General features: G+C 35.7%; 1 protein-coding gene across 1 annotated transcript; it reads right to left on the bottom strand.

Annotated features, from left to right (window-relative positions):
* Window positions 1–918: 918 nt before the first annotated feature.
* FLRT2 (fibronectin leucine rich transmembrane protein 2) lies at window positions 919–10,789 on the bottom strand. Its single transcript, XM_035326553.1, has one exon. The coding sequence runs from the start codon at window positions 10,423–10,425 to the stop codon at window positions 8,440–8,442; it is 1,986 nt and encodes a 661-aa protein (XP_035182444.1). The 5' UTR covers window positions 10,426–10,789; the 3' UTR covers window positions 919–8,439.
* Between the last annotated feature and the right edge of the window lie 9,092 nt (window positions 10,790–19,881).

Genomic DNA, 19,881 nt, shown 5'->3' with positions numbered 1-19,881 from the left:
AGGTATCACACAGAGAAAGTAGACTGCCTCTCAAACTTTTCACATATGACAAATTATATCAGTGCATGAGAGACCTCATGCATGAACATGAACACCATGGACAATTAGATCTGAGAACACCATGAACCTGATGCTACTCCCTGTAATCAGGCAAAAATAAATGAATGACTTCAAGACCTACAATGCAGGCATAAGTGAAAAGCTGCCTAGACTCATTACAAGCAGAATACGTACTTAGTAAGACCTTTAATAACTAAAGCTTCAATACTTTTTTTTTTTTTCTTCTTGTTTTGAACTATTTAGCTGCACATTATTAGAATAACTACAATAATTTGGAATATCTCCCCCTTTTCAGATTTCCATTTATTTCAAGTCATATATGTGTGGAAAGTTATACACGCTTTTCAGCAGCTAGTAGTAGTATGTAGTACTGGTGAGCAAGGATTTTTTGGGGAAAAAAATAAGAAAAAAAAAATAAGAAAAAAAAAAAACTGACAATGTTTATGCAGTCCTTACTTACAAAGACATACTAATGCTCTTCTTGAATAAATTATGTTCACATTAACATATACTGCAGTACTTGATTTCACAATAGCTCTCAAATTTTCTTAACATGTTTCTTTAATGGGGAAAAATTCTTACCATTTGCATTGTAAGTCAGAGAGCAATGAATTACATACTGGTTCCTGAACTGTGAAAACACAAACCAGTTTGTGAAGATATATGAGATCCGGCTTGTAAGACTCATTTAAATCATTTGACTTTCAGGTCAAGTCAAAGTTTGAAATTCAAGTGAGTGGGTTAGAAATTTTGAAGTACTTATAATAACTAGAAACAGAAAGCTATTCTAGTTTGCCAGTCATCCTTTTCTACGCTTTTTTTTTTTTTTTTTGTAACCACTTTTAAAGCTTTGAGAAAGTATTGTGCATTTCCTGTAAATAATAAATTTATTGCATTTTCTTAATTCTATTCATTGAAAGGTATCACAGGTATTTCTGAGAATTTCATTGTTTTGAAATATTGTATATGTTTTAGAAGTGGGCCTAAATGATCTGAAAATTGCAAAGGAAATTAAATAATAATAATAATAAAGTTATGTTACAAATGTATAGCTATAAAAATAAAGAGAAGTATCTCTGTATTCTATCCATCATTACTACTATATTTCATCTTCACTGGACGAAATTCCTTTTTCCTTCATCAGTAGCCTGTTTCAAAGTATAAAAATTAGGTTATTCCACTCTTTAGGTATATTTTTCCAGTCTTCAAAAAGAATTTTATTTATCTGTAAGATCACCTGTTCAAAGCTTCTAGAAGTTGAAATATTGATTTCACTTGAGTAATACAGCATTTTATTGAAATCTCTCTGGTAATTATGCTTTTCAAGAATAGTTATGTTCACCTTAACACTTTGATGATTATTCAGAGATGTCTTGCTTTTGCACAGAGCATATTCAAGTTGTAAACACAACAGTTTGTATGAGTTGGATTTTCCATAATAGTTTATGTGTCTTCATTCTTCAAGGCATACTGTGCTTAGAAAACCAGGATAGTGTAATGAGCATGACTTTGGACTTCATCACTTCTGCGTATGAATAAGGTAAGTAATGGACCAATTTCAGAGAGGCAAGATTGTACTTATTCTATATGAGACGCCCCCAGAAAAGTGTAACTATAATATAAACTCACACATGCATTTTTGTAATCACACATGTTAGCTAGCATATGGAGTTTTAAACAGAAAATATGTCTGTATGTAAAAGAACATCCTTGCTATGCTCATTAGCCTATTTGGGAATTTTAAAGTCTATACTTTGTGTGGCTTTGGAGTGGGCAACGTTGTGCAGTATATATTTCTCTCCTGTCTCATTTTCTATGAAGTATTTGTATTTCATTCAAAAGAGATAGCAAACTTATAATGTGATGCATAGGTCTTCTGTCTTGCTTGGTAGATGTATTTCACACGAGGATACAGTGTGACGTTATACAATATAGCATACTGTTTTTTTTTCAATAATCCTGCTGAAATATTCCTATAAATATCCAAATTTATAGTTGAAATTAATGGGGCAAGGAGTTCACCATAACACTGTACTAATTTAAGAATATAAATTATTGTTAAAATATTACCTACCTGCGCAATAGAATTTTTAGTGGTTCTTAATTTGAGCCTTTTTGACATTGGTACTTCAGACAGAATTAAAATATTCATTTCATACTTTAATGACTGAATGTAGTCTCTCCTTATGGCACCATAACTTTTCTTACAGAGAAGCATCCTATTTAAAATGAGATAGTGAAAAATGTTGACTGAAACATGTTGAAAAATACTCTTTCACATGCTTGATTTGAGAGTTCCTTGTAGCTAAACCCTCTGTAGAAAGCCCTGGGAACTTATATACACACACATATATGTGTGCAGCTACAGAAAACTAAGCTTACAACTAAATAAATGTAAATATTGGTCTCTACTAAGATAAATCACTGAGGACTATTATCAGATTATCTGATGAAGTAGTCCATGTTTTTCAGGTTTTTTGAGACAAAGAAAACAAAACCATTGCTTGAAAATGATGATGCAATTATTTTTTGCCAGAATACCAAAATAGTCAACAGTATTTATATTTCTATTACATCTATTCTCCACCTTCCCATGGTAAAACAAGAAGTTAACTTAGGTACCAGGGTCTAATCTGTCTCCAAGGGAACACCAAGTTCAGGGAAGCATAGTAAGGGGAGGAGAGAGTGGTGTAGATCTGGATGTATTGCACAGCAGCTATTGTAGTTTTCCATGGCATTCAGGGTTAAGACAGAGAATGAGACAATTTACAGAGGAATTTTGACACTCAGCAGTATTACAGTTCTAAACTTTGAAATGACATAGCTTGTAACATTCAATATTTCAGGTTCTGTCAATGCTAAAAAATAGTTCCTGTATATGTAACTAGATTAAGGAGAATTTTCATTCCCAAGTACCTATAGCATCTTTTCATACATACTGTATATATTACCATATATGTTAGGTATAACATATACAAAAATTTATTAAGGCTTATGTCTTAATGTTGTGCATTCTGAAAAGTCAAGAACAATTTTGAAGGGAGAATTGGGAAAAAAAAAAAAATCACATTTCATTTCAAGGAAAGTTTAAATAGGTAAAACGTGGGTTTAAGATTGTCAAGGGTGAATGTCAAATGCATTTTTCGAATGACTACGCATATAAGGGGTCACAGCTTCCACGTATATATTTGTTATAGATGTGTGTAGTTGCTTAAGTGTATCTACTAACTTCAAACACTGGATTACAATCTGTTCTTGTTTTACAGTGCTTTCCTATATGCATATCAAAATAAATATCTTATAAACATAAGATTAAATCTGAACAATTGAATTAACAAATGGTTTAACTCTTTGACAGATAGAAGACTAAAAATATTTTTCCTTTAGAATCTGAAGAGAAGGTGGACATATAGTAAAATATTTGAAAATATTTCCAGGACTGAAAGTACAGAAGTTGATATTTTTCTGTTTTCCTTCTCAGATGTTCACATCCTTATTTTAATTAACTTGTTCATATAAATACAGTAGGATTGTTGTATTTTTTTAAATAACTCTTTACTGAATATGTCAAGAAGATAATATATAGTGTATAGTGAGATTTCGAAGTTAACAATGCGTGCAACATGGCAGATTGCAGAAAATAGATAATGCAGACTTCAAATAATCTATTTTTCCATGTTAAAGATAGAAAATATACCAAACACAGAACAGAATCAAGTGTGCATGTCTCAGTTAAAATTAATTTTATGAAAGATCTTCAGATATTTGGGACCAAGTGACATGACATTATTTAGTAGCTTACATTTCTGAGAGGATCAGAACTCAGCTCTCATGAGGCACACTTCCACAGAGCCCCAGCCAGATCCCTTTCGGACTAGTTTTCCAGATGGACCACTAGCCAGTGTCCTTTTAAAGATCAACACATTCTATGTTGTACAAAATTTAATGCCAAATGCTTCAATATTGCCTGTAGTATCATGTGGGATACAGAGTGCCCTGCTCAGCAGAGTTCAGGGAAGGAGTGTTCTTCAGCTTCATATGATTATCTTTGTGTTTAGAAGAGGTCATCAGGCAGTATTTGATGAGACTCAGAGCCAGTAACATTTGGTTGTGGCACATTCTTTTGTTGTTGTTGTTGTTTGTTATTCCACTGAGCTAGAAAGATAAATTATGACTAAAACCATTATTCTCTTTAAAGGAAAAAAAAAAGAAAAAAGAAAAAAGAAAAAAAAAAGCTTTAATATTTCTATGTTATAATTTAAGTTGAAAAAGTACTATAAATGGAGAATTTAATGGCAGTTAACCACTTCACTGTCAAAAGCTGAGCCTGAACTTTCATTTCAATGTCATCAATAAAGTGCCTTATGTAGACCCTTAACATCATAACAACAATACAATATGCATAAGTACTTTTGCTTGCAAAATTAAATCAATATTTTTTTTAGAGGGAGTAATTTTCTCTCATGAAAAGAGAAAATGATTGAGAGAAAAATATAGTTGATCTGTTCTAGTAGCAAATAGCATAATCTATTGCATTTTTCTTTTATCATCACATCCATTGTATTTCTTTATTGGCTTACAGAAAAAAAAATGCTAATATATTTTCATTCAAAAGTAACTCTATGCCTAAATATTCTTATGAATAAATTCAATAACAGTGTCTCCAGTAAAAACCAAAAGTCCGTGCATCCATTAGGTGTTTGTTTCTGCTAACAAGCTACATGCAAGGAAGTGACAGAATATGTGAAAACAAAGACCGGGTTGTAAATAAGTAAGTCTTCAGAAGGAACCATTGCACTGGACAAAGCAGTGTTGTGATACCAGTTTAAAATAATTTCACTTAGACTCTTATTTTATTCCACTCACCAATCTTATCAGCTATTAACATTTATGTCAGCTATTAGCAGCGTACAATGGATGATATAAGATATGTTGTATGTAAACCATTCATTTGTCCCCAGGTTCAATGAAACCTTGCAAATCAGGACCTAGATTTTTGGGGTTTCTAATTAGTTGTATATGCATTCATTGAGGACTACTGCTCTATAGTTCTCTTTAGTTATTTGTGGTCAGATATTTGTACCAAGTGAAGATGACCCCATGTTCATAAGCACTAGGAAAAAGACAATTATTAAAATTTGTATCACCAAAGATCATTGTCCATTTTTAAACTTTTTCTTTTAAAAAAAAAAAAAATCTAGTGAAAACTGCCCATGACCTATTTGTCTAGATATGTTTTGAAACCAAGCTTCAGTTGTCTGTGTGACTGACACTTTGAAAAATCCCAAACTCTGCTGTAGGTTGAAATACATAAAATCTTCTGCAGCTGGGTAGCAAATAGAATTAGAAGAAACATTCTTCAAATGCAACATATGATCTTTTGGTTGACTACTGCTGTGAATTTGTTTAAATAATACTCCCAGTTCTATCCAGGAATTTTGGCATAAGTGGCTTTTTACTTTTTTTTTCAGAAGTGTACTTATTTAAAAGAAATTTTGTCAATATCACATAAAAAAAATATATCTTTTTCTTCATACCAAAAAGAAGCATAAACTATGCTGTCTTTAATATCATTTTGATTTTTTATCTAGGTAAGTCAGTAATACTCCAAACATATATATATATATATACATTTTGTCATCTGAGATTAACCCAAACAGTTTGTGAATGCCTTCTGTTTTTACCTTATTAGATCAATAACCACATTTGTTGCCTTCAGTTTGGGCTCATGGATCTTTCACTTAGAGTACAGCTGAACTCCCTGAATAAGAGATTTGCTACAAATAAGGCGCCTAACTCATCTTAAAACCATGGTATCCTGAGGCCTAGAACAGAAGATGTCCAAAGGAGTAGAAAGATTCCTCCAGCATCAGTCATTGAAATATGAAATGCTAGTATGTGCATACATTCAAAGGATGCCTTTGAAATCAAACATATAGCTAGTTATTTCAGTGAAATTAAATGTTACATCCACACCCGATGGGACTCTCTGCCTCTACTTAATCTCAAAAAAACTTTTATGTATCCGGCATGGAAGCGTGTAGAAGCACAACTATCTGCTCCTTGTCTTGTGGGCTTTGGCAGCTAAAACACCTTAAATGAACAAAACAAAGTATCAACCTTCCCATCATAATCTAGAGCAAATAGGTCACAGATAAAAGACTTTGCATAGACGTCTCTACCTATAATTACACCATTGGAAATCATATGGCAGCCTTTTATTCAGCAAAATTTAAGTGACTTTACTATTACAGTAGCCACACAGGTTGCCTAAGATACCTGTTATAGCTGGAGAAAATAGCAAATATACAGAATATAGACTGGAATTTCAAATTGTGATTCTAAAAGGTGCTGGGGGGAGGATGCAGTTCTTTATATAGTGATTGTACTTTGCCATTGACCATAACTAGATCCATTGTGTTTTTGCAGAAAATGAGTGTTATCATACAATTTGAATTTGAGAAACTGCACACTCACAGACTGCTGGATTTCAAGTATGAGTTAAGGAAATGACCAAAGGAAAGGATTAAAACCCTCTCTCCCAACATAAGCAGCCTTATAAAGTAAAAAGTCTGCACAGTGAAAGTGCTCCAGCTTTTACTGTCAATCCACTTCTAACAACTTCTCATCCCTAGTTGGTCACTTGGTCACTGTATAAAGTTTTCTCTTTGGTTCCCTACTCCCTACAAACAAACAAACAAGCAAACAACAACAACAAAAAAAAAACTAGCTTTTTTCCTCTTTTTTTGCAAACTTTTCCTTGCCCCCACGTTCAGGAGAAAGTAAGCTAAAAAAAAAAAAGGGGGAAAAAAAATTAATTCCACCACTGAGCTGGCAAGAAATTCAGAGTTCTTGGCAGTCACAGATTTAGTAAAGTTGCTGGAAGATTGTATAATTTTGAGATCAGCATCATGGTTTTAATACAACCATGGTTTTTCACATGGTACATCACTTAGAAGTGATTCCAGCTAAAGAATTTGAGGGAATAAAATTCTAAGCCCACCTTCTGATTTTAAAGCACATATCATTGTGGAAAACTTCCAAAAAGCTAAACATAAAAGAAGGGTAATTTGGAGCGACAGAGTGTACTTATGTTCTAAAAATTCCTTATTTAGTGTCCATCTCTGTTCAGTTGAACAGAAAAAAAAAAAAAAATGAAAAAAAAACTAATTTATACATGATTTTCTCTGCTGGATGTAGTTCAGTTCACAATAGGCTTGATGGCCTTTCCAGTAATAAATAAAGATTAAAAATTAAAAATACATATATTTCTCATTTATCTTTTTTTTTTTTTTTTATGTGTGTTTGTTTTTCTTACTTCATACTGAACATAACTCAGACCTCTAAATCAAACAGAGCTTGAACCATAAAAGTCAATGGCAACCTTTCTATTGGCACTATATTTTGCAACATATTTTCAAAATTTACACTTCTAGACTGCAAATTCTACATGAATACTGCGGAGTTGGGAGTTCTTAGAATTTCTCTCTTTCAGGTTTCACCTGAACATGGTGTGTCAACAAATGCTGCTTTATTAAAGAGAGGTGCAACCTAATGACAACTATCTGTTACATACTGATAACCTTCATCTCTCATTGAGATGGGTCAAAGAATGCCTAAAGCCTCTTAATCATAATGAAAAGCAGGAACAGTTTCTAACATAAAAGTATATGGTACTGGGGGACATTTTCAGAATAGCTTTTGCAAATAGGATTCAAGGTCACTTTGAGTTTGACACTGAGTTCTGTCTACCTTTCCTATTCCAAGCATATTGGGGAAAAACAATCATACAAGAAGTAACCTTTTTTGGTAGCAGTCAGAACTCCAGCTTTGAGTTGGAGGTAGGAAATACAGAATTGACAAAAGGGAACAGAAGTACTTTAAATTGTTTGAAGTTGAACAGCAACTGCTAGATTTGAGTCAAAAAGGTTGTACCCATTTTATCTGAATTGCTTTTGGCTGTTCCTAGTGACCCTGTTTTAATATGCACTTATTTTCCTGTACTACAGGACACCTAGGAACTTAACATCCTTCAGACAGCTTCGACAGCAAAGTGGTTAATGTTTGAAGAATGAGTCAATCTTTCATTTGCCATGACATTAGGTTCTTGTTGTACAACCCTGTACAGTACTTAGCAATATTTTTTAAAGATTTAAAAAGCAAAGAGTTACAAAACCATTTGCAATTAACTTGAAATAGAAAAGATAGCACTTTTTAAATCCCATTATATAGTACACCGTATAAATTACAGAGTATTCAAATGCATAAATGCATCTGTGTAACATTTATCAAATGTAATTTTTTCATTGTTGTTGGGGGGGTGTTACTTTTTCCAGAGTTTTTTCTCTTTGTCCTAGACACCCCCATCTCCCCACACTATCACGTATGACAGTGCTCCAGGTCTGAGACATTGCTGTTGCAGTATCGCATGTTGTTGGGGATATGGCAGTCTGTGTAGTTAATGCCCCCGTTTGGGGTATATATGGGCTGCAGTCTGAAATCTCCTTTAAGGAGCTGATCGTTATTTAAGGAGACGATCTGGAAGCTGGTTTCCGTCATCTCCAGGATGGAGTTGTCCTTCTTGGTCCCTGCCTCACAGTAGTCATCTTTCCGACGGCCCCGGTTGTATTTCCACTTCTGGGAGGTGTAACGACCCTTTTTGTGCATGTGCCAGCAAAAAATGCTGAGCAGGACCACGAGGACAAATATCACTGCACCCCCAATCAACCCTGCCAGCAGAAATGGGGAGCCCAAGTTCTGAGAAGTTGTCTGCTCATGGCTGGAGGGGATGTTGCTGCCATTGTTCAAAAAGGAAGCCTTGGTTGTGGCTTCTGAACAGACAGTGTCTTCTCCTGTTCGGTAATTATTATAAGCATCCAGTGGAACCAAGCAAATCCGATACGTGGATTTGGGCTCCAGATTTACCAAGCTCAAGTGTTGCTTCTCACCACTAACTATACGCTCCTGAACAATTCCTCCTACCAGACTATGGCCCATTTTAACCCATGTGAGTTTATATGCCATCACGGTAAAAAGAGATATCCAGTTAACCTGGATGCAAGTGTCATTCACAAAATGGATAGAGAGTTGAATCCGTTCAGATATAGGAGGTGTCACCCTTTCTCTGTCCTCCCTGTCAGGCACAGTGGGGAGTGTGACTATGGTGGGAGTCAGAGGATACCTGCTGCTTGGAGGAGGAATGGATGAGGGGGAAACTAATGTAGTTGGCTTGGCTGTAGCTGGGACTGGGGTGATGATAAGTGGCAGACCAGGAGTGGTGGTGGGGCATGACAACATATTCATATTGAGTTCCCTGACTGCCATACCTCGGACCTGTTCTGGTCGCTGGCACATAAAACCCCGTACATTGATGGAAGAAGGAATAAATTTGAGCCATTCAGTGACCCACTTTATACTGCAGTCACACAACCAGGGATTATTCCTTACAGTGAGTTGTCTTAGGTTGTGGAGATTATCAAATACCCCCTTTACCAACATCCGAAGCTGATTGTTGGAAATATCAAGACGTTCCAGTTTATGGAGTTTTGAAAAGGCTGTAAGTGGTATATGGGTTATCTGGTTGTCCTGCAAGTAGAGCCTTAGCAGATGTGTACCTGGAAGATCAGGAGGAGGGTAGGTCAGTGAATTCCGCACTATTGAGAATTCCTTGAGCTTGGAGAGGTGGCTGAAGGTGCCTTCAGCTATGCCTTTATTAGTAAGGAGATTGCCATCCACAATCAGACGCTCCAAACTTGTAAGATTCTGGAAAGCCAGGTCTGAAATGACAGCAATGCGGTTTTCATCTACTCGAAGTTCTTGTAAGTCCACTGGAAGGCCTACTGGTACGCTGCTTAAGTGATTCTTGGACAAGAACAGAAGCTTGAGGCTGATGGCTTCTCGGAATGCCCCATCCTCAACCCCAACAGTGGAGATGGAGTTGTCATCCAGGTGCAGTTCTTCCAGCTTCAATAGCTGAGCAAGGGCAGCCCGAGATATGGTCTGAATGTTGTTTTCCTGCAGGTGGAGAACCCTGACATTCTTGGGCAGGTTCATGGGGAATTCATCCAACTGGTTGCCATACAGGTAGACTGTGTGCACAGACTGAACATTGTGCAACTCTGCAGGAAATCCAGCATTATTAATTTGGTTATTGTGGAGGTAGAGGACGGTTACACCCTCTGGTATCCCAAGAGGCACTGAGGTCAGGCTTCGCTCATTACAGTAGACAAAGTTTCGGTCACAGCGGCACACTTTTGGACAAGCCACAGTTTTAGAGACCTGCATGTAGAGCCCCAGGGAAAAGATAAGCCATGATTTTATGAGAACAGCCCAGTCTCTGGGCCACATTCTAGTCCAGAAACCCATTTCTAATTTAAAGAAATAAAGAACTAAAGTGTTAAAGAACTGATAACAATAATAAAGCACAGGTAGCAAAATCTCAGGTCATTAAAATTGGCTCCAGTTTATGTCCAGTGTTCAGGCAGAGGTAAAGTCCTGCAGGCTAAGTATAAAATAATCCTTTTACAGTTGGCCTACCTCCTACTTTTAATAAGAAAAACACAGTCTTATTAGCCAGGGTTACAAAGTTTGTTGCCTTCCTCCATGTGTGCTGAAAGAAACAATAGCAGTATCTTTCCAGGTGAGCAACTAGTTAATTTAAAGCTACCAGAAGTTTTATATGAGTTGCTTGGAAGGTTCCTTTGACTGAAGTCTGTTGGTGTTACACTCAGCTTTCTGAAGTAGGCAAAGTTTTCATATTCACTATCTGCTGGATCTGGCCTTCCTGTTAAAGAAAAGAAAAAAGAAAAAGTTGAATACCATGAAATTTTTAATAGGGAAGACCAATCCCATTGGAAGACTATTCTAAGGCTGTGCTCTTTATGACTTTCTGGAAAAAAAAAAAAAAGGCATTAATATAAGACATTAGCTTAATATTACTATTAAATATTCTTGAAATAAATTTGATGCAAAGTCATTGCAGTGATTGAAGGACTTTCAGTAACTTAAGTGAAGGCTAGATCTATCACTTCTCTTTGAATATTGTATCTTCAATCTCTGTCTTCTCACACTGTTTCAACTCCTAAAACTTAAATATTTTACTGGAAATTTTTGCTTAACTATTTTTTTTTCTTTCAAAGAACCGCTAACTCCAATGAGCTGCATTCACTGATGCCTGAGAGACTAGATTCCAGACTGTTCTATTTAATCACACACTGTGTTTTGTTTTTTCATTTCCTACCAGACTGTGGAATGTTCTGGCCCTATTTCCATAAAGCCATCGTGTGCATTTGCCTCCAGTCTCAATGCACACTGCAAGATTATTGTAGCTCACTACAGTAAGCTAGCTACATATGAGGGGAGTCTTTTAAAAAAAGTATGATAACCTACAAGATACGGGGCTGTAAGGCATTTGCTAAAACTATCATCTTGATATTGTTACTAATGTGAACTGTGCTGTCAACAGACTTCAGAACTACCATTCCACTAAGTGAAACTGGCTCACATCTGCTACATTAGTGTTTTAGGATATCGGCTCAGACTACAGCAGTTTTTTCTGGAAAGATTTTTCTTTCAAGCCATAAAGCGTAGATACTTTTAATTTTGCTAAACTGTAGTCTGTGAATGGCTTCATACACAAATTTTGTTAGTTCTAGTGTAGATGAGCTCTCAGCTTTTAAGCATACTTTTCAACTTTAACCTTCCCAGATACTATTTGTTATTCAGATCTATAACCAAACAATTCAACTCTAAATCATGCAATGGAAGATACTGTATTGTTTGAAGTTATCTTGTCTTACTATATGTTATTTCAACAGACTGGAATAAAAAAAAAAAAAAAAAAAAAAAAGGATGCATTTTACATACGTGAACTTAAAATGAAGTACATAAACAAGAACCAAGCATCTGTAGACCTCAGTGTGTTCAACTGTAGTTTCCTAAACATAGTATTTTTACAGATATTTTTGACCCAGCTCAAAATTCACTGGCTGTGATTTCAGTAAAACAGAATTTCAGTGAACAAAAAACATCTTTAAAATTCTCTTTTCCTTTATTTAAACCATGTAAGCACCACCCATTCTTTCCAGAAGCAAAAGAGATATAGAAGTACAAAAAAAGTCTTGTTGTTGTTGTTTGTTTGTTTTCTGTTTTTTTTTTTTTCTGTTACAACTGCACAGGTTGTAACTTGTCTCAAATGCTGCAAGGGACTGGAAGTCTTTCTAGGAGTCAAAATGTTGTAACACAGCACCTTTGTACTTGTAGATTACTGTATTTATTTGGAACATCATCAGGTATCAGCATCAAGTCTGGAACAGTTGGAGATAAAAAGCGAGTCCTGGAAAAGTCCCCTAGTTTATCATTATGCCTTCAAATGGCAAAAGTACTATATGCCTATATTACATGCTGTCCTTTTCTGGGACAGCAGGCAGTAAGATTAACTACCCCGGTATTCAAGGCTTTCTCTCTTGCAGGAATATTTCAGTCAAGAGTTGTTCCTTGACAATTTTGTAAATTGATATGATTCTGTAGAGAAACTCTAACAGGATTACATTCTCACATGATCCTAAGTGTAACAGTTTATCCACATTTAATATGTCCTGGCTCCTGTCTAGATCATATTGCTCTGATCTGTCATGACATTGTCTTTTTGAAATAAGAAAGGATGTCCAGAGCCTCCTCTGAGAAATGTGGGACCACACATAAAGTGGTTCTCATTCCCTTTCTAGCATCAGAGAGAGTCTGCACCTCCTAACAGGGCCAATACCCTGTACTCAGTTCTGTTTTAATTGTAAATCCAATTGCCAAATGGGTTTTATTTGACACCCAGCTGTAATAGAAAGACCTGCTAAGGACATGCAGCCACAGGCATCTGAAGCTCTTGGTACACTGGGAACCTGCTGAGGCAGTAATGTCTATTAAAATGGGCTTATACATTCACCTTATTCTAGGACTCTGCCCAGGGTACCTCTTGGCTAGGTAAATTTGGCATCTCAGTAAAAGATTTCAGTAAAGATTCTAGCAAAATAGGTCAAAATGCACAACTCTTCTCATTATATATTACAAGTAAAAGACCTTTGACTGGATGGTCACTTAAGCACAGCAGCACTTTGGAAGGTGGCACTGAGTTTCTCTCTTTTTTGCAGTTAGGTGGATTTTGCATTTTTAAAACTTTTCTACTGCATGCTTTCTCCCACTATGCTACCAGGAAAGGAAGTCCTTTTATTAATTCCCGCATCCTAAACTCCAAATAAAAATCCTTAATATACTGATATTATAAAACTCATAGTACAGAATATATGCATTGTCACTGTTGATTGTATTAAGCAAGAACACAAGGACACAACTAATAAGATATTTATGACTTCAGGGCTGGCTATGTTGTGACAAAGGGAAGCAATAAGGAAGCAAAGATACAATTGAATGTGTTTAAATAAATTATTTGGGAAAGACTTTACCTGAGTATTCTTTTACAACTGTTTAATAATAACTCATAGAGGAGTAACAGTTGCAAGAGCAGTATTTTTCAGCAGATCTTAGGGACCCTAATGTAAAAGTGAGTTATGTCCCTGTTAGAAATCTACCCAAAAGACATAAAAAAATATTAGAGTTGTACAAGCTTCTTGATTTCTAAAATAAATTCTGTGAGCGAAAAATATCCAAGGCAAATTACAGAAGGCTGGAAAAGCTGAAATGGTTCAGACTTTAGCTTAGCTAATCACCAACACTGAGGGCAGGTAGAGTAATTATGGTTTCTCCCCTATCCCTGCAACCCCGGTGGCTTCCTAAAGAAAAATCTCTATTTTCAATATTCTTATAAGAATTGAACTGAGTAATGTTCAGTAAATGAACTCTCTGTAAATGAACTGATCATTTGCAGAGGTAGAATTTTGGCAGTGGAAGAATTAAGGGCACTCAATATCCCTATCTTTCATGATTGCACATCTTGAGAATTGACTTATAAACTGTAGATTGTTAGTGGCTTACTTGGTGTGAAACCAGAAAGTTCTAAAAAACAGTCTGGGGTGCAAAGAAGGTAAGTGAATATATTGTGTTTTACCTATTTAAAAAAAATAAAATAAAAAAAATACGCAAATATGTTAGCAATAACACATCTGTTCATCTTGATCATTTTTTGCTTCTATTTATTTATCCTGTACACTTGATATCTATTATTTCTCACTATATCTTCCTTGGAGCACAAATCACGTCTTCCAGGTGTCTAGGACATTTCCTGTCTTACTGCAACCAGGATATTAAATTAGGATTTGAGGAATGATATCTATAAAAGTTGAGAGAAGCATATTGTAATAGATGAGAACATCCACATGTTCTAGGTTGCCACATCTGAAAATTTAGCTTAATGGCCTGAGTTCCTGACACCAGTGAAAATGTTTATCTTTGGAGGAATTTCTGATGAACATTTTTATCTCACTGTCTTATTATCTTTCTTTTTTTTTTAAAAAAAAAAAAACAAAACAAAACTGACATTTCGTGTTTTGGAATGACTAATACTAGCTGGAGATGAACAATTCTGCCTTTTTGTGCTGGATAAAAACTTCAGATATGCTTTTGTTTGAGACTGTAACAGAACTGCTCTTTTCACATATTTTGATTGAAGGTATTAAAAGGTTGAAATATCTGGCTGCAAGTTAAGAAGGTGAAGGTTTTATTAGTTTCTCCCTCACTGCTCAGAATTATCCACACAACTTCAAGCTTTAGTCATCCTGCTTTGCACAGGCCATGAAATAATTTAGCTTCAATAAACAATCATGTTTTAATAGTTAATATACTACTGAAAATGCTACTGAGTCCTAAATTTGTGTTATCTAAGAAAAAATAAATAAAATAAAATAAAATAAAATAAAATACTAACAACCTGAGAGCAGCTAGTTTATTGACCTCTTTCGTATCTCAGTGACCAATATTGTTTCAATGGCTTGGTCTACTGTGCCTAAAGAAGTCCAAAGGGCCAGAGGACCATCTTCAGCACATTCCATGCTGTACCCCATGTAGTCCCAGGTGTAGTGATCAAGGTCCCAGTGGCTGCCTGAGAACCTTCTGAGGTTCAGGGGAGGGAATGCAAGGATGGGAATCAAGGGAGAAGACTAATTTACAGAGCACAGCCTGCATATGAATGCATATGAATGAACAGCTTTGTGTTATAAACACAGGAATTTTGTTGTGTTCCTGAAGCCAGGCTGTCTATCTTCATTAATCTTCTCACATTTTATACTATTATTTTTTAAGGGGATAAAAATAACAATGTTAACTATTCCATCTTTCAAGGAATCCTTAAAATAATCAAAAGCAGTTCCTAGGAATCTTGATTTTTTTCTACTGATATTCTAACCACACAGCACTACTTTTCTTAGCAGTTCATCCATTTATCTGAACCTGACTGCCATGCAACATAAATCAGAAGGCAAGCAAAAGCAAAATCAAATAGCCACATCCACCCTTTTCACTACTACCAGACAGTGAATCCTATTTAGCACAAAACCATTTAGAATAAATTCTCTTGGCTTTATTGCAGACCAAGGTCATAATCAAGTCATATTCTTACTCTGCATAATTATTGTATGCAGTAAGTACAAGGCTATTATGTCTGGAACTGAATGACAACCAGAAAACAAATCTAATTCCATTTCTCTGGAACCTAGTAGAGTTCATAGCACTTAAGAAAAAATGTTCCTGTATTTCTATCAACTGGTAACAGAAACAACTATGGAGTAATACCTGAAAAATCCTTTTTTTTTTTCTATATATGTAGAGTTCACATCTACACATAAATGAACATTATGTTTTGTTTACTGATTAGGAGCTGAAGGTTATAGTTTACTGTGTATGTTTCTCTACAAGTTACTTGATTTTGAACTTAGTGTTGAAACCCTTAGTATGAGGCCATAATCTCTGCATCAAAGGCACAGAGAAAATGAACTAGTTCTTGAGGAACCAAAGTGCTTTTATAAGAAGCTTTTTTGCATGCTTGCTGCTGTGACTCCTTCATATTTCTTAGTGTGTATTATGTTAAGAAGAAGAGGTGAGGAAGAAGAAAAAGAGGTAAAGAACAAGAGGAGAAACCTTTCTTGGTGCTCTATGAAGTAAATAATGATGTCAGAATAATGATCAAACCTTAAAGCATCTCTGCACATTGCTGAAAGTGCACTGAAGTCCATATGGACAGATTTTGTGAGAGGAAGTTATGATTGCCTTTGCAATACTGTTAGTGGAATGATTCAGCAAATAAATGTACCCAGTGAGCTCTTTCCTCACATTCTTCTCTGCACTGATCAGGACATATCTGGTTTTGCCTCCCAGTTTGCACTTATAACTACTCTCAAAAGCTCAGATCAACCAGCCTGTTGAAAGAAAGTGAAATGGATTTGGATCTGACTTGGTGGAGACATGAGAAAGTTTAGAAAGTAGTACATTTTGCAGCAATGGGTGTAAAGATGTCATCCACCATCCTTCTCCTCCTTGTTCCTCAGTAATCTTCTATTCCTCTTTTATCTCTTTCTAGCTACGTTCCTGCAAGCTATTAAGCAGACACATTTCCCAGAATGATGCAGGCTTCAGGAAATCCTTTTTTTAAAAGTATGATGATATATTCAACTAAAGTTTTGTCTTTGGAAATTTGGGCCGTGTATTAGTTCTTGGCAGTAAACAGGCATCTGACCTCCAGGAGGGGGAGCTAAGATAGCAAGAAACTCTATCCCTATAGCAACAACAACAACAAAGTTAGAATGTGAGAATTGTTTTCTCCTAACATTGTCCGTCCCCAGCCTACATAAACACAATTTCTCTTTGCTAACAGGAGTCTGGGATCACCAGTGATTGCTGGCTTGACAGCTTCTCTGGTGCATGCCTGACAAATAATTTGAGCTGTAGAATACTTAGTTTCTGGGAAAAATAATATTTCAATATGCTAATAGTGAGTTTGAATTTTATTTGTTTTGTGGTTCAAGCTCTTTCTTTGCCATGGATAATACAGAGTGCAATTACTGTATAGATATGAGGAGGTCAAAACAGAGCAAGCTACAGGACATTAGAGTGATCATTAGATCAATTATCACATTAGAGTGATCATTGTACTCCAGGAAGCCGGTCTCAAGTAGCTACAAGAACTCAAGTGAAGCCACAAATTCAAGGTTTCCATTTATCCCATTGGGCAGTATGCTGTGCCACACATCCAACTCAGTTTTGTAGACCTGTCTATAAGCGTGTGCCAAAGTGCAGAAGTTCAGATGTGTAGAATGCAGCCTGCCTAGACTAAAGAATCTTTGTTACTGTGTTTACTTCAACAGTTATTTACTTATGACAGAAGGACTTTATTCACAAAACTTGATGTTGCCTAAGTTTTTCAAGAGTGTTTTGCCTATGATAAATAATTAAATAACAGCTCCTGCAACCTCCAAGCTCAGAAATGTCTGTCTTTCCATTCTGTGACAAAAAAAAAAAAAAAAAAAAAAAAAATCATCCCTGCTCATGTGCACAGATGCCTGATAGATCATTATTTTTTTTTCATTGTCAATGAAGTCAGAGAATATGACTACACAAGAAATAAAAATAAATAATTTTTTAAAAATCTATTTCAGATTCAGAAATGAAATGCCAAAGAACATCTATTGGCAACTATCAAAGAAACAGTGCGTTTCTGACTGCAAGCTGTATTAGTGGACACGGCTTTGCTACCCACCCGAATTTATTTTTTAGTTTGTTGTATCACCTAGTCCAATCTGAATGTCTGTCTGCATGGATTACTCTTGCACAGACCTTTGCTATTGATTGTTTCAGCTTCTGGTAGAACCAGAAAGGTATTCTAGAAATGAAAAACTGCCACTGAGGTCTTCCTGCCTGTGGAGTCCTGAATTCTAATGTAGGATTAATCAAAAACAGCTATTTCAGCTAGCTGTAGTTATCGGAGGAAAAGGTAATGAGAACACAAATAGAATATCAAAACCCAACATCTTTAACATCCTGCACATGTAGGTTCCTACTGTGTCATATGTTCCCTCATAGAAAGTGAGGAAGAAGGAAATGTGCAGAACTGCACTAGAATTTTTGAGTTGTCTAGGACTCCAAGGTAGTTCAAAAGTCAATGACAGCCCAAGCATCTGTTTAGAAAGAAACATCTATGCTTTCATTATAAAAATGCTGATTGTTGAAAATTTACTCCAGATGGTAACCATCATGGTATTTTCACTCCAGTGGCCAAAGAGGAACAGATGATCACCTCCAGGACTCATATTAAATGGAATCTTGCACCAACTAGCAAAGTGTTATTGGTGTCTTTACTAACCTTCCCCCAAGGCCTTGTCTAATTTTTCACTTGTCTAATGCTGTACTGTTCAAAACTTGACAAATCTGACAAAAAGTGAGAGCAATTGATTTAGTATGGTTGTGAATTAATTCTTTAGTCTTTCATCCCCAAAGAACTGATCTCATAACTTAGGTGAAATAGTTTTGATGGATCTCATCTAGTACTCCATAAACTCAGCAATGTACTAAGTGATGATGTAAAGCTGGATGGAGAAAGTCAAAAATGGCAGATTAAAAGAAATTTACATGAGGAACTATCTGGAACATTTCAACAAAATTTAATAAAATATATGATTTCACTGAAGCCAAAAATGTTTTATGGAGATTTGTCAGTTTTGATTACATTTTCAATAGGAAATGTGCCTGAAGTGCAGTGCTTTCTGATCATTTATGACCAGAGGGACAGAGAGAAAAAGGAGAGAGGAAAAGTAAAAAATTGACTTTTTGTACCCCTCTCCCCCCCCCCCCAAAATGACACAATTTCATTTCATGAAAACATCCACAAAATAGTGTTTATGTTGCATATTTAAAATCATGAACACAGATGAATTATCTGCCTCTGGACAGCTCTACTTAAAAAGGGAAAGGGAAAAAAATGTTTTCTTTCTTAATCCTTTTCCAGAGGGCTTACAGCTTTCTGTGACAAAAACTGGACAGGTCTGTTAAAACAAACAAACAAACAAAAACAACTAATAATACAAAATTAATTTATAATAATTCCCCTGTTCGGAACTCAAATGTTCTGTACTGTGTTTAGTATAATGCATTTTGTACTAAGGAAAAATGAAGGCAACCTGCTGTTTCTTTGCAAGCAAATAAATTATTCTACCCTGTGAAGCAAGCAGTTTGCTTTTATCTAGAGATATGTGGGCAGTCTGGCAAAATGTCTGTGGATAATTTGAAAAAGCTGCTTTTAGTGACCTAAGTGACTAAACATTGCTTCTGTGGAGACAACATCTTGACACGTTTTAAATGTGTTGCATGGTGCTACATCGTTGATGAGATTGTCTATGGTGTCACATTACTTTGTGGGGTATCATTCATTTAGGGTCTTAGGAAAATGAGTGTGGGCTGCCATATTCTTATGTTCCCTATTTGTGGCATATGGCCCAGGGAGAAAAAATATGGCACTAGTTGTCCCCCAGCCACCTAGGTCCCTTAATATAAATAAAACTCTAAGTATCATCTGTACATCTTTCCAATAAAAACAGAGATTTTACCTTCACCTTTTAATATTGCTTTGCATGCTGCTCCTTCACAGTACTAAGAACTACTCCATAATCACTGCTAAGGAGCTATTAAAAAAGATTAATAAAGTTGCTTGCACATTAATTGCCTCTGAATATTGAAAAGAACCTGTCATGTATGGTGTAGCCATTTATGGGACCACTGAAAAAAAAGATGTTCCCCAGCTAGAGAAAAAATCTTGCTCACATGACACAGCCCCTGTAACAGGCAAACAGAAGGTTATTAAACAGATTTTTAAATCATTGCCATCAGATA

The sequence above is a fragment of the Oxyura jamaicensis genome, chromosome 5, assembly GCF_011077185.1.
Source record: "Oxyura jamaicensis isolate SHBP4307 breed ruddy duck chromosome 5, BPBGC_Ojam_1.0, whole genome shotgun sequence".
Lineage (NCBI taxonomy): Eukaryota > Metazoa > Chordata > Aves > Anseriformes > Anatidae > Oxyura > Oxyura jamaicensis.
The sequence above is the reverse complement of the archived record's forward strand: the minus strand, read 5'-3'. Positions and strand labels throughout refer to the sequence as shown.